We start from the raw sequence: 21,552 nt of genomic DNA on the forward strand, positions 1-21,552 counted from the left end.
AAGTTCTACGTCATGCTGATATTTTAGTTGAGGGTCCACATCGTAAAGGATTGATTCCTTAGTATTTTCACTAAACTAGGTTGACATACACAAGTCCTTCTTTAGTACTGTGAATATGCGTTTCGTGTCCGTTGGTGATAAAGGGATGAGTTGAATTTCTGCATCTTTATGGGCCTATTTTGCCAACGAGTCCGCTAATTCGTTGCCTTCCTGCTATACCAGCATGTCCCGGGACCCACTGTAATATCATTCATGTTTCCTTTAATTAGCCTGAGTTAAACTGTTCAGTACTGCGTATGTTATTCGTGTGTGTGGTTGGCTGTCATCAGTATTTTCAAGACATGCTAAAATCGATAAAGAGTCCGTGCAAATTACCTACTTTGTTGGTGTCTCATATGTTTTGACATAATAAGTGGCTTGGAGAATTGTCACTAATTCCCGTAATTGTTGGTGACGATGTGCGTCCTAGCCGACAAGCGTACTCCACCTGTAAGGATAGTATAACATTAGCTGCAGTCACGCTTTCTTTGATTACAAAACCGTCCGTGTAGACGTGAATAGATTCCTGATACTTGTCAAATAGGTGATGTAACGCTAATTTTTTCGCTGATAATGAGGAAACGTCGCTTTTATTTTTAGGCCCTTCGATTGGCGTTTTTATGTTCGGCGCCTGCAGAAGCCATCGTGGGTAGCAGAGGTCTGAGTGCCAAAAAAACTGATTGTGGAAGTCGTGCTTTATGCTCCTGAAACATGGCGTGTATCTGTGCACCCGGACGGTTCTCTATCAGAGAGAAGTGGGTGCACAGAATGCTGGGTAGAAATTCTTAAGAGATGTCGGCAAGATTCCAGGCTGCAAATTACGGTGAAATGTGGTTCCCGCGCTTCTGTAATAGCTAGGTGACTGGACGTAGCTTGCGGGACTCCAAGACACACTCGTAAACTCCGAGCGTAAAACAGCTGTAGCCGGTGGGGGGACGTCGCAGACAATTTGTGCAATACAGAGGTGGAGTAAGCAGTTCTCTGACCGACAGCTGCTGAATGGACGTGAAGCGGGGGTGCAGTTGTTCCACCCCACTTCGTACCGGCGATACTGCGGAGAACATTTATCACAAAACTAATTTGGTCCTCCAGAGCGGTCAAATGATGAGTCCATCGAAGCTGGTGGTCTAAAATCACGCCGAGAAATGGATGTTTCCGAAGCAGCTCGATCTCATGGCCATCTGTTGAAAGACCAAAATTTCTAACCTTTTTTCTTGAGAAAGGTAAAACCGCTGATTTTGGTATAAGACATCTGCATGCCCCGTTCTCTTAAATAGTCGCCTATTGCGTTCAAAGATTCTTGCAGCCGATGCTTGACAGCCTCTAGAGACTTGTTCGATGTCCATATGCAAATGTCATCAGCATACATAGATATGTTTATGTCTGCTGGAAGTACTGCTGGTAAACCTCCTATTGTTGTATTGAAGAGAAGGGGACTTAATACAATTCCTTGCGAAACTTCTTTGTTTATGGTGTATGCATCGCTTTGTCCGTCATTATATGTATATATGTCTTTATGTCTTTCAAGAAGTTAGCGATCCATTTGAGAACCCCTCCATGCATTCCGTAAGTTGAGAGTCCAAGTAGAACATGAAGGTTACTAACTGAGTCAAAGGCTTTCTTAACATCAATAAACACAGCAACGGCAATGTTCCCACAGCTAATCTCGTGGTAAAAAACGTTACCAAGTAAAAGATGCAGCTCACTGTACATCTACGTTTTCTGAAAAAAAAAAAAACATTTGATCTGGTAGACAACTGCTGGATGCTACCCACCATTGCAGTCAAATATCGATCATTTTCCCCATCACCTTTGAAACACAGATGGTTAAACTAACAGGACGGAATGAATCAAGAGACAGTGGCGTTTTGCCAGGTTTTAGCAATGGTACCACGTTAGCGATCCTCCAACTGACAGGAAGATGTGCTTCCTCCCACATGTTGTTGGAGACGTGTAGGAGAGTCGACGTCCCCGTTGGGACAAGGTTTTCAAGGTGCAATAAAAGATATCGTCAGGACTAGTCGCTGTTCTTTGGCCTGTCTTCTAGAGAGAATGCTGCAGTCCTTTTAGAGAGAACGGAATATCCAACTGGGCATGAGGTAAATTGCAAGCGTCTTCAATCTGTTGCTGCACCGAAAAGATAGATTCATCTTTAATTGATACAGGCTGTGCGAAATTTACTAGTGCTACGCAGAACGTGTTTGCAATTTCGTGTTCATATAAGCCGAGAGCTGTAGCAAGGTTTTTGAAGGGACTATATTGTGATACCGGATAACCAAGGGCGTTTATTAGCCTCCAGATTTTCGGTAAGGGAAAGAAGGGGGTAACGGACGTACAGAACTCACGCCACTGCTGCTGTCCCAGTTTTTACATGTCCCGGTTAGATTTTCGGTGTGCAGCTTGACCTTTATGATAATCTTCAAGCCGTCCGGAACGACGAAACCGACGCTCTGCTCTCCGTCTAACGGCTTGAAGTCGTTCATAGATTCTTCAACTTAAAGAAAAGCACCAATAGGTTTAGTTTCATAATGAATAAAGAAGAACACGCTAACATTTTACCCGAGCAAAATAGGCACTACAATGTGTACTTCATATCTCTTTCTCGATTTACACAGTATATCGGGATGCCACCAACTTATGTTGAAGCGGTGGTTCGGGCTTAATTTGAGCGCTAATGCGAAAGGCAGCACAATTGCAGTCGTCCGAAGGAAACTGTGATAAACGTGGGCTTGGGGTTTAGAGCGGTGCTGGGCCCGATGCCCTCGTCTCACAATCACAGTTTACGTTTCCGCCTTTCGCGGACAGCATTTTCTGGCAACAATAATTCTCATTCAGTGGCTACTCATCAGCGGATACCCCGGGAGGGTATGAAAATTATGATTCACTTTAATACATCCGGAAGTCCACGTTTTGTCTATTGCACGCTTCTCTGCCTATTGATACTGTGTTTAGGTGCGTTGTTCTGTTGAGTACTTCAGAAAAAAAAAATGACCACAAAACAATAACAACCCTGACGTACTACGTGCAAGCAGTATCCTACGGTATGATGTGTTATTTATATGGCGGTGTTCCGTGAAATACAAAAATACGCACACGAACCTGCTCATGAACCAGTCACACGTCTTTATTTGCCCTGAAAAACTCGTTTTAAGGCCTCTCTAGTTTTCAGCTGATGGGAAGGACAATATTAGTTGCTTGATGTATGATGCAACTCCGCTGGAAGGTATTCTGGAAGAATCTTGATTCCAACGAAGGTCTTGCTTTCGGAGTTTATTTTTGTTGCAAAATGAGACAGCCTTTCTGGAAGCTTATTTCTGGCAAACATTGCAAGTTTTTTCTCATCCTTCCTTTATGCTATACGCAAATTCAAATAATTCTGGGCTCGCAGTGTTACAGCCTTGGGAAGCGATAAAAAGAACTCGGGCTCATGCGAGAGTTAAACGAAATATAGGGACACCTTTATTGCGCAGTCTATTTTTCTCATGGCTGGTCTTGAGGCTGGCTGGCTTGGAGGTCTACAGTGTCGCTAAATGAAGGTGGTCGCGTGATATTTCCAGGTAAAGAAACAAAACTAGAAGGTGAGCAACCGGGAACGTCACCAGAGGTATGGAATCATCTATTCGGGGTTCTTAAGACATATTATAGCTGACAAAACATTTATCAGAGACTATTGTGCGCACCCACAACGATTTATTCGAAAATGCAGAAACGGACTTAAAAGCAAGATCCGTACAGAATTCATACACTGGGAGAGGCAATGGCGCTACTCGAGAAACCTCAGTATTTGATGACAGCTTCAACACCCGCTGTAAGCGGGGCTAGGTCGGGCGGTGTGTATTCTTTTCGGCAGCAAGCTTCAGGCCAAGGGAAGCACGATACATCATTTTGAAGACAACATCTTCCTTGGTGAACTACCGCCACTTCTCTGCATGGGGTATGCATGGTATGTAATTCTAGCCTTTTTTGTTGGCGATCCAGGAGATAGCGCAGTGTAAGAATTAGGCCGACCGCAAAGGCAGTGCAATTTAAAAGCTCGACGCTCTTCCGACTCGCGAAGGGTGATGCGATAGTGTGCCGCGAGCAGTGACTCCGCCTTCAGCACGTGGAGGAGCGCTACGTCGCGCCCACACCGGGGAAATTTCTGCGCATCGGGGGTAGCGGCATGGAATGAGACCGGCGCTCGCTTGCTCACTAATCGCCTTCGCATTGCCTGTGCCACGCCCGAACAAATCGCTGACCAAAGCGGACATTGAAGAGGGTGCCAGACGTCGCTGTGCATGCACTAAAAAAAGTCGCAAGGACATTTAACCGCTGGTAGACGTAGATCAGACGCTGTCGTTCCAGCGTGGCTCTCACAATACGTTATACGGTTCATACACTCCATTCTCACCACCAACTCGCCCAGGAATACATTGATTGACCGTTATCGATTTCAACTAGAGGTTGTATCACCTTCCAACTTTTCTTTCTGCATAAATGCACCAAGATTAAAATGGTCGTATCATATCTGGCGCCAATAATTGCTTGGCAGATATCCTAGCACGCAGATGAGAGTGTTGCGCTTTCATATTTATTTATTTATTTATTTATTTATTTGTACATACTGCAGCCCCATAGGAGGGCTATTGCAGGAGTGGGTAAAAACAGTGTTGAACAAAAATAAAGTAAAATCAACAATGACTCTTACAACATCGTTACAATCGTTTACAAAATCTTACAAATGGTTTTCATCGATTCATAAAAAGCAACGACACAGCAACACGCACACATAAAGTATAAACTAAACCTAATTTAAGTAGTTACCTATACTGGTTTTCATAGACAGCACTTTCGAATTCGCTTATCGGGAGTGAACGAAGGCAGCCAGGCAAGGAATTCCATCCTTCTATTGTGCGGCGAAAGAAGCTGTACTTGAAGGTATTTGTACGGTCATAGAGAGGGTTAAGATTAAGCTCGTGGAAATTACGCGTGCAAGAAGGCTTGGTGAAAGATATGCAAGCTGTGTTTGAAGTGTGGTATGACTTGTTAATTATGTTGTGCAAAAATTTTAATGATTCCATTTCACGACGTACTGAAAGTAATGTTAGATTCAGTGTAGGGAGGGCAGAAGAGGGTGAAAAATAGCGGTCATACCGATGTAAAATGAAACGGACGGCTTTTTTCTGCACTGCTTCTAGTTTGATTATGTTGTTTTGGTTATGTGGTGACCAGACTGTTGCGGCATAATCGATAATGGGGCGAACAAGAGTTTTATACATTAAAAGTTTTGTTGCCTTCGGAGCCTTTTGCATAGTACGACGTAGGTATCCAAGCTGTTTTAGGGCCTTTGAACATGTTTGGTCAATGTGTGTAGTCCATGAGAGATTGTGAGTAAATGTTACGCCAAGGTATTTGTATTGTCGAACTCTGGTTAAAGGTGACCCATTCAGTGAATATGTCTCAATTACAGGTGCTGCTCTTTTCGTGAAGGACAAAACAACCGTTTTTTTAAAATTAATGTTCATTTTCCATTTTTCACACCAAACACTGAAAGAGACAAAGGAATCCTTTAATCGCTGAAAACTATTCGGAGAATCAATCACGTCGTATAAGACGCAATCGTCAGCATAAAGACGAATATTAGAGGAAACATGTTTTGGGAGGTCATTGACATAAATTAAAAACAATAAGGGACCCAGGACGGATCCTTGAGGAACCCCGGAGCCTACTTCAAATATGGATGACCTTGCAGAACTAAAATCGACGTATTGGGACCGGTTAGAAAGGAAACTAGCGATCCAATTGACCAGATGGGAATTTTTTAGTATTGCATTTAATTTTTGCAAGAGGTGAGAATGAAGTAATGAATCGAAAGCTTTAGAAAAATCAGTGAAGATAGCATCAATCTGTTTACCGAAATCCAACTGATAAGCGATGTCATGGGTGAAGTCGGTTAACTGCGTGATAGTACTGAAACCACGTCTAAAGCCGTGCTGAACATTAGTTAGAATGGTGTTGGACTCCAGAAAATCTATTATGTGTTTGTAAATAATATGTTCCAGCATTTTGCACGATTGGGAAGTTAAAGAAATTGGTCTGTAATTCGTTATGTCTGTCTTCCTGCCTGTTTTATACAAGGGTATTACTCTTGCAAGTTTCCACGATGAAGGAACGATTCCTGTATCTAGAGACTTTTTGAATATAATTTCAAGATAGCGTGATGTCCATTGTGAATAGCGAAGTAAAAAGGAATTAGGAATACCGTCGGAGCCACTAGACTTTTTTGTGTCTAAATTTAAAATCAAATTAAGAACGCCATTAACATCAACGGAAATGTCGGAAATAGAAAAATCTGAATCATTATCGAAAGCAGGGCAGACATGAGAATCATTTGCGTACACCGAATGGAAATATTCATTGAATGCATTTGAGATATGTGCAGGATCATTTATAGTTTCATCATTGATAGTCAATGAAGATGAAGATTCAGTAGTAGGCATGACAGAACGCCAGAACTTCCGAGTATTATTTCTTAGTAATCCTGGCAGCTCGATATGAAAGAAAAAATCTTTGGCCGTATTCATTTTCAAATTTAGTTCCTCTTTGGCAGAGGTGAATCTAGCAATTGCATCAGGGTCATTACGGCGTTTTGAGCGTCTCAGTCTTCTAACGCGGCGTGATAACTGCAAGATTTCTCTAGTCATCCAAGGGAGGGCACGATTTTTTTCTTAATTTTTAACGGAACAAAGCGTCGAATACACAGATTTATAATGTTTTCAAATTGGCGAACTAATGTATTCACGTCACAATCTTTACTAAGTGTGCAAAACGATTCAAAACGTTCTGATAAGACATCAAGAATAGACGTGTCGTCAGAGCGATTAAAGTTGAAAAAAGTTTGAATTTCGGCACGCGGTTTACAAACTGTGCAGTTTAGCGATACAAACACTGCCCTGTGATCTGAAATTCCGTCTGTAATTTCACAGTCAGACAGCTTATCAACAAGGTCTGAACTAATGAACACTAGGTCAAGAAGTGTGTTTTGTCTTGTGGCGCCAGTGACTACTTGTGTAAGCCCAAAAGATAAAGAAAAGTTAATTAGTTCGCTACCTAAACAACTGTGATGCGATAGTGAGGGCCAGTGAATATCTGGTGTGTTAAAGTCTCCCATTAGAATTAAGCTAGATGCATGAAAACTGTGCGTGTTGATGTAATCAGCGAGAAGAAAAATGTTATCAGGTGAGGAGGCAGGTGGATGGTAGAAAACAGAGACTATGATTGTTTTTTTGCCTAAGTATAATTTACACCAAACAGACTCAAGATCTGCTGGAGGACAGATAACTGAAAACTTTAAATCCGATTTAAAGAAAAGGGCGACACCGCCTCCCCTGCCAGTTTTGCGGTCTGATCGGACAGCTACATAGCCGGGTGGAGTGATTTCAGAGTCATATAAGTGATCGTGAAGCCTTGTTTCAGTGACACCAATGAAATGAGGGGAATAGGAGGCTACCAAGGAAAGAAACAGCGGGAACTTATTTACTAGACTTCTTGCATTCAAATTCAAGAAAGTAAGCTTGTAAAAGTCGTGAATTTGGCAAGGGGAAGAGGACGTGGCCGGGAGAGTGTTCTCAGAAAGGCTCGAATTATTCACTACGGTGTTTACAGCGAGACCTGAATCGTCAACTAGGACATTAGCTGCATCATTCCACCTGTAGCGGACACCGTTTATAAAAACATGGTCATAACGCAACCTCACCACAGAACCATGGTCACGAAAAGAAGAAGTTGCTGCCCATAGCTTTTTGCGAATGGTACGTACATTAGCCGAGTAATCTTCAGTTATGTAAAATTTTGTTCCTTTCAGCTTTGAGACAATTTTCATTATTTCTACTTTGTTCCGAAAGTCTAGTACTCGTAATATAACTGGGCGCGATCTACCTTCACGTTTGGTGCCAATTCTGTGACAACGTTCGATGGGCGGGCATTCAATTTGAAGTTTCTCTGCGAAAAATTGGTGTACATTAGACAAAAGCGTATCTGTGTTTTCAGCATTGTGTTCACCAAGTCCATGCAAAATTAAATTGTTGCGTCTCGACCGATTTTCAAGGTCATCATTCTTTTTAATTAGTTCCGAAACAGCCTGAGATAAAGAGCGTACGTCAGAACCAGAATGGTCAAGTGAGACGCTAGGATCAGCGCTAGTTTCTTCGAGAGCGGCCACACGGGATTCCAGAGCGTCAAAACGCTTGTTAACAGTTTGCTGAAAAACCTTGATGTCAGCGATGTCTCGAGCGATCGTTTTTTGCCCAGCCAATAGTTCTGTCAGCATTCCAGAAATATTGTTCAAGTCATTATCAGGTTCAGCAGATGAACACGAAGTTTCGTCTGAATTACCAGTGTTACGAATCGTCTTTCTCGTGGGACCGGGATTTAATTCTATATCACCGCTAAGGACAAGTCGATTTGCGCAGAACAGTGCATGCATAAAACAAGACAAAAAGCTCTGTGGGCAAGAGAGCAGCAGCAAACAACGATCATCTGATCTCAAACAATGAGCGTTTGTAAAGTAACGTACCTGCACGAAAAACAAGACGCGATTAAGCGCACTGTTGGTGCTGCTGCAGTCTTGCCCACTGACGAGGAAAGCTGGGTCCAGGACTTTTAAGCGTTGTGTCGATGACGTCATTGACAAACAGCATGCTCCTATTGGGCCGTCCGATGACGTCAAATGTAAGTTGGAACCATATGGCGCGACGATAGGACCACTATCGCACCTGCTGAAGCTGTCACACGGGGAGGTGACAGGGCAGTTCGGAGGTAGACCATCATACGTGGGCACAGGCTGTAGCTTCAAATGCAGCGCAGGGTCAACGGACGCATCCACTTCGAAGGACCTCGAGGAAAGGCCAGCATTGAAGATTCCGGGTGAACAGCAAAGAAACTGCACGAAAAACAAGACGCGATTAAGCATCCTGTTGGTGCTGCTGCAGTCTTGCCCACTGCAGCAGCATATGAAATTGGCCCCTCGGGTTGAGACATGCTGGTATTTCCTGAGACAACCTCCCGCTGTGTACAACTTGCACATTGTCGAACAATTGCCAAAAAGGAATTCGTCAGCATAAGCCGACATGCCCCTAACCTCATGTCCAGAATTTTTCTGAAGCACATGTTCCTGCTAGAATAAGTGAAAACACCTGACTACAACGGGGTATCCCCAGGAAGCGTTCGTTCGCGTATACAAAGAGGGTTGTTTTAAATGATTTTGCTTATTTAATTATTTACACATATTGCGAGACAGCTGTTAAACCTCGACGGTTTATTTTACAGGTCGCGCGCCGAAGACGTTGACGCTGGCCATGATGATGAATATATACAGATGAAGTAGATGAACGAGTAATATAATGCTCACACAATTCCCCCGCGCGTGGACGCGGCCAACCTGGCCGCTGGTTACGGCGGAAAACGCCGTATGAAAGGCTTTAAACGCGAAACATGCACAATCTCTGTGGCACGGCAGCGGCTGCCCAAAGGCGGAAGAACTGGAGTGACACGATAGTTAACTGGCGAAGTCTGTTCGCGAACAATGTAGGGCCCGATGAAGTAGGACTGAAATTTCTCGCATAAGCCAGGAGCGCGAACTGGGGTCCACAGCAACACTTCGTCTCCAGGGTGGAAGGGAACGACACGTGGGATGCATCATAGCGAGTTTTGCAGTATTGTTGACTGGCGTCGGTGTTGAGGTGGGCACCTTGGCGGCACCAGGCAATGCGCGAAACGAACTGCTCACACATTGATGTGGACGAGGGCACGGGGACACCAAAGAAAGAAACGTCGAGGATAGTGATCGGTTGACGGCCATACACAAGGAAAAAGGGGGAGTACCCCGTAGTGCGTTGAACGGCCGTGTTGCATGGGAAAGTGACGAATGGTAGAATGACATGCCAATTGGTGAGGTCAGGGTTGATGTACATTGATATCATGTCGGACAGCGTGCGATGAAAGTGCTCTGTGAGACTATTAGTTTGAGGGTGGTAGTTGGAAGTCGTTTTACGGATGGTATTGGACGCACGGAGAACATCATCGATAAGTTTAGACCGAAAGGCCCTGCCGCGGTCGCTCAAAAGGACACGTGGGGCTCCGTGCCGTAAAAAAAATGGCCTCCAAGAAAGAGGCTGCAACCTCCGCTGCGGATCGCGAAGATAGTGCGGCCGTTTCAGCGTACCGTGTCAAGTGGTCGACAGCTGTGACGATCCATCGTTTACCGCCAGTGGATAAGGGTAACGGTCCATAGAGGTCGATACCAACGACTTCGAAAAGAGCTTCAGGAGATGGGACAGGTTGGAGCAGTCCAGCCGGAGGGGAGGTCAGTTATTTGTGGTGTTGGCATAGCGAACAGGAAGCCACGTACTTCGCGAGAGAGAGAGAGAGAGGGAGAGAACAACTTTATTAAAAATGCCTGCAGAATCGGTTAGGCTCCCTCCATGCAGGGAGGACAAGCTTTTACCGCGACGCGGCCACTACGTGAGTATCGTGCGTTGTGCTCCTCGAGGTCTTGGTTCCTCGTTACTTCCTACGCTAGTTGCAAGTACAGGCCAAGAGAAGCGGCTGCGAATTCGCTCATAGGTTTCATGGAAACCGAAGTGGCCGGCAGTGGGATCGTCGTGAAAGGTCTCCAGTATCTGGCCCGAAGTGATCGGGGAACGACAGGAACCCAACGGTGTCCTTCGGGATGAAACACGTACCGGTAAAACATCTAAGTTTCGATCTTGAAGTTCTTCAAATGCCGACGGAGCGGAGCGTTAGGTGTGCGAGATGATCCGCGAATACGTTCCATAACGGAGTGACAGTTCGTGCATCGCCAGTGCGTTGAACGCGACGTGGGCAATGCCCTTCAGGATATGACGAACACGATCAGATTCCGTCATGGTGGCGTCAACACGGCGGCAAAGGGCGAGGATGTCCTCGATATAAGAGGTGTGTGTTTCCCCGAGAAATTTGCATGCGTCCATCAAGCTTTTTCTTGGGGACTTCAGAGCAGACGAAAATCTGCCGAAGCTGGTGTTTGAATGCCGCCCGGTCAGCAAGGTGCTCTCATGGTTAAGAAACCAAGTCCTGGCAACGTCAGTGAAGTAGAATGCGACGTTGCGAAGCTTGTGCATATCATCCCACTGGTTAGACTCCCTCACGCGGTCAGAATCGTCCAGCCAGTCGTGAACTCGTCACTACGAAGGCCAGCGAACATGGTGGGATCGCGCTGCCGCATGCTGACGGTCCATGACGGCCCCCCCCCCCCCATTTCTTTTTCTTGATTTCAACGAAGATGTCATTAACTCGCGTTTGTTCCCTCAGCCAATCTGCTCTTTTCTTATCCCTTAACGTTACACCCATCACCGTCATTCTTCTTTCCATAGGTCCGCGCTATTGGCTGGGGTCCAAAGTTGTATGATTCATATCTATATATATATATATATATATATATATATATATATATATATCTATTAGGTAGTATTCCTAAGACGAATTCTAGCGTTCAAACACCAAGGAACGGATCTCTGTTTGGGGAACAGTGCGCTTGAGGCATAGCCGAGGAATGCTGAGGTCGAAAATGAGGTCTTACGATGAAGGATGCCAGAATAGCGTGATTTATTCTCTATGAGCGCTTGTGCAAACCATGGCATGTAGTGCATTTAAGGTGCCATGAGAAAAAGTTAGAAGCCTGCTGCACATTATTGGAGACGGGTGTTTCCAGAGGCAGGCCTGCTGAGACGAAGGAGCAGTGCTTGAAAGCTCAAAGCACGCGGCGGACTCGTAAAGTGCTTCTCACAATGTATGCAAGTTATACCTGAAATTTTAAGCGATTTGATCAGTATGAATACAAGGTATACTTGGTGTAAGACCTGTTCTATGCCACTGGGTCCTCAGGACCCATAAAGAGGGGGGAAAATACAAAGGGCAAAAGGGCTAGCAGTGATGTTATAAATAGTACTGATGGTAGGAATTAACATAAGAACAAGACCATTGTGCCAACACAACTGAAATGCGGACTTTTTCTTCGGAATCAGTGTTCATCAGGACCTCATTTCGTGTCGTAAACGACAGCAGTGTATGCACATTTGCAATAAAAAATGCAAGCGTACATTTAGCCCTGATACATCAGTAATGATAGGCGTATTTTCTTACATAAAGTTGGCGGAAATATCGCATTAATGAAGCAGTCTATGGACAGGGACTTGGGCGATAAGTGAATTAAATACTTGTACTAACGCGAAGTGTGCGTTTTCTTAATCTATATCAACAGTGTAGTATTCTTGCGTGGCGACACCAATACTTTGCTGGTTGCTTAAGCAGCGGCTAATCTTGCTATGTCTGCTGTATAATTCCTTGGGAATACCTAGGTTGGGCATAGGCAGTTCCGGATACGTTGGCTGACGTGGCCCAAGAAGAAAAAGCTAAGTGTTTCGATGCGTCAGCTTTTAGAGCCGGCGACTAACTTCTGTGAATAATGCGGCAAACCGCTAGAGCTAACAACCTGTTCTGATATTTTACTAAGCAGCCTGCTTTTGCTATTGCCTTATCACGGCCCATGTATATGCGTAAAAGCGGACAAACTTGAATATGAGTATACTTAAAAGCACTTCTTTTTGGGCTAGTTGGTAGCTGTTGATTATAAAATATAAGGACGCCAAATAAACGCCCTGTCCCATTCTCTCCTCCTGTGCGTCCTCGTTTATTTGGCGTCCTTATACTTTATAATGGGTGTGCTTAAATTGCAGTCCAACTTCTAAGTGTCTTTCATAGGTTTAGTTTTGTGCCCTAGGTTCCAAGCTGCATTTATTATGACCTTGTTACGGGTTGGTTATGCCAACTTGTGGGCATTTGTAAACGCACTATTTGTCGTTTTAAATTTAACCCTGCTGCATTTTGAAGAACTAGCCTTTTGGGAGGTTTTTATAATTAATTATTTTTTTGCAGAAAAAGAAGCCGAAGTCTCAGTTATAGCGAGGTTAATGCCTTATGAAGACTACACTCTATCTCTATTTTCGCAAAAGGTACATCTTTTCAATTTACAATGTACTTTACTTCAATTCACTTCATTACCTTAAAGACCCCTTGATAGGGTTATTACATAAGGGGTGGGAATACATCATTACATAGTTTGCACAAGACATAATTAAACACGGAAACAACAGAAGGAAAAGGAAAAGCAAAAATACTACATGACCTAAAGTGTTAAATTGGTCCCTACAAATACATGGACCCTAATAATACAAACTAAAATTGCACGATCAGATAAGTGCGTTCACATCTCAGTTTCATAGTGAAAAATGTGCAGTGACACTCTCCATAAACGTAGAACGGCAAGTGATGGCGGCTATTTGGTGAGGCCGCATGTTCCAATCTGTAGCGGCCTGGCAAAAGAATGAGGCGTTAAACATAACAGCGCGCGTGCGAGGGCGGCCGACTTCAAAGGTGTGCCTTGTACGATTAGATGTCCGGGCTGCGGGGAGGATATACGGTGGTTGATTTAGCGAGGTGTAACAAAATTTGTGGAAAAGTGAAAGAATTGCAATGTGCCGGCGCGTACAAAGGGGAAGTAAACCCAATTCATTCTTTAATTAAGATATGCTCACGTCATATGAAAACATAGAATAAATTAACCTTGCGGCGCGCTTTTGAACGGCTTCGAGTACATTGATGAAATACGTTTGGTGGGGATTCCATATGGCGGATGCATATTCCAGTTTCGGTCGGACTATTGACTAGTAGGTCAGAAGCTTAACCGCTTTGTGAGTGCGTTTTAGATGACGCTTGAGAAAACCTAGTGATTTGTTAGCAGATGAAATGATGTTCGTGACATGTGTGCGCCAGGATAATCCATTAGATACAGCGACGCCTAAGTACTTGCAAGACGGCGAAGCACGCACGGGAATGTTACTGATTGTGTATATGTAAGGAGATGGGTCGTGCCGACGAGAAAATACCACCAAGTTGGATTTCTTAGGAATAAGTTTCATTAACCAACAGTCGCACCATAGCTGTAAAGAGTTAATGTCCTCCTGAAGTAAGTCTTGATTAGATGTGCTAGCAATTGCTCGATAAATGACGCAGTCGTCAGGGAACGAACCAAGCTTGCAAGACACGTGAAGCGGTAAGTCATTAACATATATAAGAAAAGTAGGGGCCAAGAACAGATCCTTGCGGTATACCGGAAGTAACTGGTAGAGGGTTTGATATGCGGTTGTTAATTGTAACAAACTGCGATCGGTTTGTCAGGAACGCTTCGATCCATCGTAAAATGTCGGGGTTAAGGTTCGCAAGAGAGAGTTTTAGTAATAGACGTCGGTGTGGTATCTTGTCGAACGCTTTTGCAAAATCTAGGTATATCACGTCTGTCTGGAGGGTAGAATATAAGTTGGCGTGAATATCATGCAAGAAAATAGCCAGTTGTGTTTCGCAGGAAAAGCCCTTGCAGAACCCCCGCTGTGACGTATGAAAATATTTATTCGAGTCAAGAAACTTCATGATTTCTGTGTATATGACGTGTTCCATGAGCTTACAGGGCACACTCGTTAATGAAATAGGGCGATAGTTAGGCGCGCAATTCCGGTCACCTGCTTTGTGGACGGGAACAGCCTTCCCCTCTTTCCAGCCATATGGTATTTCACGAGTTGAAAGTGACTGCGAGAACAGCAGACACAGGCACGCCGCGGTGACATGTTTAGAATTAACGTTATCTACAGCGCCTGACGAGGTGAGTTTAACACTGTCGATTAACGACTAAATACCATCTAGGAAAAAGGTAATTGCTGGCATAACACTGGTTGCATTATTACGTGAGGAAAAAGGGTACATGATAGGTTCTTCTGTAAATACAGACACAAACGCTGCATTAAAAAGGTTCGCACACTCTACATCGTCGACCGTTTCACCTTCCTTATAGGTAATTGTTACGCTGTGCGCATCTTGAGCGTCTATCACTTGCCAGAATTTTTTTATGTTATTTACTATAAGTTTCCGTAGGTCATCACCGAACAATGCATCTTTCGACTTGCGAATTGCCGATAGGTATGCGCGTTCTGCAGCGTAGTATTTTTCCCATGCACACGTGCTCATCCTGCATTTTGCGATGAACACTCCGGCTGCAATAAAGATACGCATGGATTAAAGTGAAGTTACAGAGTGGAAATTGAGTATCTAGACCTATTTCTTCATCTTACAAGCGAGGAATTAAAGTTTCTCTTATTCTTTTGAAGTGTTGTTTTAATGGCTATTGGAGCTTCAGAAAAGTAGTAGCAATAGTGAAATGCATCTGAAGTTGAGCAACTGTAGAATACGGCGGGGAATGTCCTGTAGTGACTGTGCAAGCACTTAGGCTCAAGTTGGCCCGATTTCAAGCTCATTCTAGATGCACCCGCAGACTGCTCCAGGACATCCTGCACGGCCTGCACTCGTCAGCTGCCGGCCATTGCCGGAATCTGAGGCAATCGAAGCGGGCGGCACATTCCTCGTTACGTCTCCAATTGCAATCCGATCCGATTTCCTGGCGGATTGGGTGACCCGACGGATGGCCGCATTGCTTGGGCCAAGGTTTATTGTCACTAACCGGGTCAGATGAGCGCAGGGAGCAGAGGTATTGAGGTCACCAGAATCCGGTGAATTCCCCAAATACAGAAACACTTTAGTTGAGCCATATTGTTGCAAACTGATTTCGCTGTTTTGTTGGCCATTGTAGAGTCGTAGCAGTTTCGACAAATCTTATTCGCCGCTCATCGTCTGGATAGAGCGTTCCTTTCCGAGCATGAAATATATATATATATATATTTATATATATATATATATATATATATATATATATATATATATATATATATATATATATATATATATATATATATATATATATATATATATATATAAACATATACTATGCCGGGCATTTTTGTCTAACGTGAACAAGACTTAAAGACATGAATGATGTGGCATATAGCAGAAACCTACTCATTGAGCTGCACTGCTCAAAGGGGTGGTTATTACTCTTGAAATTAAAATTCAGGATTGACTACTTAAGAAAATTTTACTAACAAGTTGTTAACGAATTACTTTGCCGCCCATATCGCCATATTAGAATTGAAACCAGTGATTTCACAAAGCACATCTACTTCGAACGAGTCTTGAGACTAGCGCAAGTTTTGAATAAGCGCTGTCACACTCGAGGTGAAAATACACCGTTGTTCCACTTACGTTTCTTAAAGTAAAATCACGCATTATAGCCTTGGTTGCTTGAGCGCCAGAAAACCTTACATTACTTTTTAACGAAACGCCTTTTTATGCATCAAAGCTCAAAGGTTACTGGAACACCAACGCATTTTGTCGAAAACTTTGGGAACGCATTTCTTGAAACTGCTATCGATCTCATCATTTGTACTAAGTGCATATGAATTTTGAAGTCACCGGCTAGAATTTGTAAATTGCAAGATGTGCTGTAAAGTATTTACTATAAAAGATAATTGACGAGACATTGTGAATTGATAAAATATTTGTTTTGAGTTATTATCCAAGTAATGCTTGCCTCTGAGAGTAATATATCTCAGGATGTAGAATTCTACTACATGCCCCAGAATTTGTTTAGAGATTGTTAACGATAAAATAGAAATCCAGTATATATATATATATATATATATATATATATATATATGTACGAATGAGACGGAAGGAGGTGAAAGGGCAACTCCGGCGTTTTTTTAACCATATTAAGATATTGTCCTTTTAAAATGGTATTGCCGGTCCTGTCACTTGTAGGGTGGTTTGATTTGTTTAGAACTTCATCAATAATTTGAAATAACCAATAAACGAGATACCAAAACCGAAACAGGTAGCTGCTTCGTGTGACGTTACGATGAGTGAATGACGTCAGGTCCTGCACTACCCTAACGTAAACACGCAGTACACGTGGCGCTAACACCAAAGAAGCGAAGCTGATGATGTCTCTTGACGACACAGGGAGCTTTTACAGAGTTTCCGAACGAGACAGCGGCGATTTAAGCGACGATTTCAGCGACAGTGGGGTGTAGACTCTGACCTCTCAAACACCTCGTGGCCAGTAGAAAGCCATGAGTACGGAACGCAACAAATTTTTAAAATTCAAATTCAGGAAAACTGAATAACTGGCAGCCCTATAGTTTGGCACAAATAATCAGAATGCAAAAAAGAACATATATTCAAAATTTTGTTTACATCAGTGGACATCAAGAAATCGCTGGAGTTGCCCTTTAACCGAGGGGCCCAATTTTTATTAATCAATTCATGAGAAGCCAACCGACAAGGACAATAAGGACAACACAGGGGAAATTACTTCTACTTACTAATTGAATTAAAGAAACGATAAATTAATGGCAATGAAAGTGGATGAAAAAACAACTTGCCGCAGGCGGGGAACGATCCCACGTCTTCGCATTACGCGTGCGATGCTCTAACCAATTGAGCTACCGCCATTCCATTCCGCCATGTGGAGCATCCTATCTGCTGCAGGCGTCACGAGTACGTGATCTTTTTGGGTGAGGGCAACTGGTCGATAGACCCACACGTGCTACCTGAAGGCATCAATGCTGCCGTATTCGAGGCCCTCCTTATGGAACGAACGAGAAGAAAGGGACTTAACCAAGGGCCACGATTTTTATTAATCAAATCATGAGAAGGCCGACAAAGACGCCAAGGACTACACAGGAGAAATTACTTCTACTTACTAATTGAATAAAGAAATGATAAATTAATGGCAACGAAAGTGGATGAAAAAGCAACTTGCCGCAGGTGGGGAACGATCCCACGTCTTCGCATTATGCGTGCGATGCTCTAACCAACTGAGCTACCGCCATGCCATTCCCCCATGTGGAACATCCTTTCTGCTGCAGGTGTCACGAGTACGTGAGTGAGTGAGTGAGTGAGTGAGTGAGTGAGTGAGTGAGTGAGTGAGTGAGTGAGTGAGTGAGTGAGTGAGTGAAGAAACTTTATTGCATGTCCGGCGAGGACGCGAACTCGTCGCGCACCCGGCTAGTCCCACGTCGGGACCGGCAGGTCTAGCCCACCGGCCCGGTCGCGGGCACGCCGGACGGCCAGGATTTGCTTTTCTAGAGTGGGGCTACGCAGAACCGAGTCTCACTCCTTCTTGATGAACTTGGGGTATGTCGACCCGCACTCCCAGAGCATGTGAGCTAGAGTGGAGGTCTGCCCGCAGGACGGGCAGGCGTCGTCGCTATACACGTCGGGGTTAGCCTCGTGGAGAGCGGACAGACACGGATATGTGCTGGTCTGTAGAAGCCTAATCGAAACGGCTTGCACCCTATTCAACTTGGGATGAGGTGGGGGAAATATCTTTTTGGACATGTAGAAATATTTACTAATCTCGTTGTGAGTAGCAGGAGCCTCCCTGTGACCGTAGAGAGGAGGGGCTCCTTATAGAGGAAGCGCGGTCGGTGAGGTCACACGCAGCCTCGTGAGCAGACTCATTGAGGTTCGGGGGAGCACCCTCGACCGACCCTACGTGAGCGGGAAACCAGTGAATTGAATGGTTTGTGAGAACATATGGACTCGAGCCGCTAAGAAGACGGACAGCTTCCTTGGCGATGCAATCCTTCTGAAAAACCCTAACTGCCGTTTTGGAATCCCTATAGATTTCGGACCCACGACCGTCTAGCAGGGCGAGGACGATGGTGACTTGCTCGGCGATTCCGGGGTCTGAAGTGCTAATAGAGGCCCTATTGGAAATCTTGCCGCTCGAGTCGACCACAACGACGGCAAAGGTCTTCCCGTCACTGTACTCCGCGGCGTCGACGAAGCTTGCTCTAATGTGTTGCTTTATCTGTTTGAAGATGGCTGCTGCTCTGGCCTTGTGTCTGCCCTCGTTGTGGAGGGGATGGACGTTTCGGGGCACAGGGGCTACTACGAACTTGTCTCGAATGCACCTAGGGATCGGGGTACTGACCAACGGCAATTCTGCAGGGTGGTAACCCAGCTCTTCGAGGATGCGTTTACCTGCCGCTGTGGTGGTCAGGCGACTAAGTTGCGCGCGTTCTTGGTCTTCGCCAATCTCCTCGGCGGTGTTATGTACCCCCAGCTTCAAGAGATCCTCGGTATGGGTCCTGATGGGTAGCCCAAGAGCCCTCTTGACTACTTTGCGGATGAGAACGTTGAGCTTGTCTGGCTCCGCTCTGAGCCAGTTGTGCATAGAAATCCTGTACGTGAGGTGGAAGAGTACGAAGGCATTGATCAGCCTAAGAAGATTGTTTTCCTTCATGCCTTGATGCCGGTTTGCGATTCTGCGAATGAGGCGGAAAGCGTTCTCCGTCTTTGCGATGATCTTGCGGAGAGCAGTTCCGTTCCCGCCGTTGAATTCGACAAACATGCCCAGGACCCGAATAACGTCGTCCCTGGGTATCACCCCCCTGTCACAAGTGCGAAGTCTGATGCTGCTTTCGGAGACTGGCTTCCAATCTTTGGGTCTGCCTCCCTTCTCTTTTCTGTAAAGCAGGAGCTCCGACTTGGCGGGGGAGCATCGAAGTCCGGTGGGGCGAAGATACTCCTCGATCCCGTCGATCGCCTCCTGCATGGCTTCTTCGACTCTGCCCTCGCAGCCGCCGGAGCACCATATGGTGATGTCGTCGGCGTAGATGGTGTGCTTGACGTCCTCGACGCGCCCCAACCTTTCGGAAAGACCAATCACACAGATGTTAAACAGTGTTTGGGAGATGACGGCGCCCTGAGGAGTGCCCCGCCTTCTGAGGGGCACATCTTCGGAGCGGAAGTCTCCAATGCGAAGCTTGGCCTTCCTGTCAGTTAGAAAAGAGCTGACGTAGCTGTGGAATCTGGAACCGAGACCCAGTTCTGAAATGGTCTTCGGCGATGAAGGTGTGGAGCACGTTGTCGAAAGCCTTCTCGAGGTCGAGACCGAGCAGAGCCTTGACTTCTCTGGAACGGCCATCCCGAATCTGATGCTTGATTAGTTTCATAGCATCCTGCGTCGAGAGTCCGGCGCGGAAGCCGATCATGTTGTACGGGTAAACCTCGTTGTCTTCGAGGTACCCGTTAAGCCTGTTGAGGACGACGCGCTCCAGGACCTTACCGACGCAGGAGGTTAGAGAAATCGGCCTCAAGTTCTCGATGTTTGGGGCCTTGCCGGGCTTTGGAATGAGCACCGCGCAGGCCATCTTCCATTCTGCAGGTACAATGCCGCTCTTCCAGGGCTCGTTTATCTTGTCGGTCAGAAAGACAATCGACGTGTCGTCAAGGTTCCTCAACATTCTGTTAGTGACTCCGCCCGGACCCGGCGCAGACTTGCGGTTGAGCGCGAAGATGGCCTGTGTGACCTCGGCAATGCAAAAGTCTTCGTCCAGCTCGGGGCGTGGAGGGCCTCAGTAGTCCGGCAGTTGGCTCGGCGGATCCCCGTCGCGACGGACAGACAGGTAGTTCTGTATGAGTTTTGCGACGAGTTCATCGACCGTGTGAGACCTGGTGGCTTCGTGAAGGGCCCGGGCCAACGCATGCCTTTGTTTTGACTTCGAGCCGGTTTCGTTGAGAAGGTGCTTCAGCATACCCCAGGATTTGCCGTTGCGCATCTGTCCGTCGATGGATTCGCAGAGCTCGTCCCACTGCTGCTGGCATAGCGCCTTGCAGTGGTCATCGATGACCTTGTTGAGCTCCGAAACCTTCTTTCGGAGTCGGCGATCGAGCCTTTGACCCTTCCATCGGCGGAGCAGGGCGTTTTCGGCCTCGATCAGGTGGGCGAGTCTGCTGTCCATCCGCTCGACGTCGAGATTGGTTTCCACTTTCTTGGGGGCCGCGGAAGCGTCGTTGCGGATGCCTTCACACCATTCTTCGAGAGTGGCGGGTGCCCTGGCTCTCCCGGGTTCTTCACGAATCTTGCGAAAATGATCGCAATCGATGAATGTGAATTCCCTGACCCTACTCCGAGACACCTTGAAGTTGGTCTCGAGAATGTAGTGGTCGTTGCCGAACTCCACGGCGATGTTCTCCCAACCCACGTCCTCGACGTTCCTCACGGAGGCGAGGTCGGGTGTCGAGTCCCGGGTGACGGAGTTGCCGATGCGCGTAGGAAAATTCTTGTCAGTGACCAGAGTGAGGTCCATCTCGTTGACGTCTTGCCACAGGTCGCGCCCCTTGGTAGTGTCGTAGACGTAACCACAGATGCCGTATGGTGCGTTGAAATCGCCGACGACGACCAAGGGTCGAGGGCCGGCCAAGTCGGTCGCCTTCTTGAGAATGGTCTTGAACTGCTGGCGCGAGTCTCTAGGGTTTCCTATACATTGAGGACGAACAGGCTGTTTCTGCGCTGATTCCGCTGCGGAACATCGAGCAGGATCTCAACCATGACATATTCGATACTACCACTCGCCAGTTTGAGGTCGTGGGTGATATGAGTTAGTCGTTTATCGATGAAGGTGCAAACCCCTCGCCCCTGGGGCCGGCCCGACACGGTGCTGTAGCCCTGGAGCGAGGCGGCGGAGGTCAATGTTTCCTGGA

At 45.8% G+C, this 21,552-nt stretch overlaps 1 protein-coding gene across 1 annotated transcript in view; it reads right to left on the reverse strand.

The window, feature by feature from the left end:
• LOC142576441 (uncharacterized) overlaps nucleotides 1-8,535 on the reverse strand; it is an 11,494-nt gene extending 2,959 nt beyond the window's left edge. Inside the window, exon 1 of the mRNA XM_075686609.1 lies at nucleotides 7,682-8,535. Within this exon, the coding sequence (XP_075542724.1) occupies nucleotides 7,682-8,503 (822 nt within the window). The 5' untranslated portion in view covers nucleotides 8,504-8,535. The remainder of the gene's footprint in view (nucleotides 1-7,681) is intronic.
• Between the last annotated feature and the right edge of the window lie 13,017 nt (nucleotides 8,536-21,552).

This window comes from Dermacentor variabilis, chromosome 1, assembly GCF_050947875.1.
Source record: "Dermacentor variabilis isolate Ectoservices chromosome 1, ASM5094787v1, whole genome shotgun sequence".
Lineage (NCBI taxonomy): Eukaryota > Metazoa > Arthropoda > Arachnida > Ixodida > Ixodidae > Dermacentor > Dermacentor variabilis.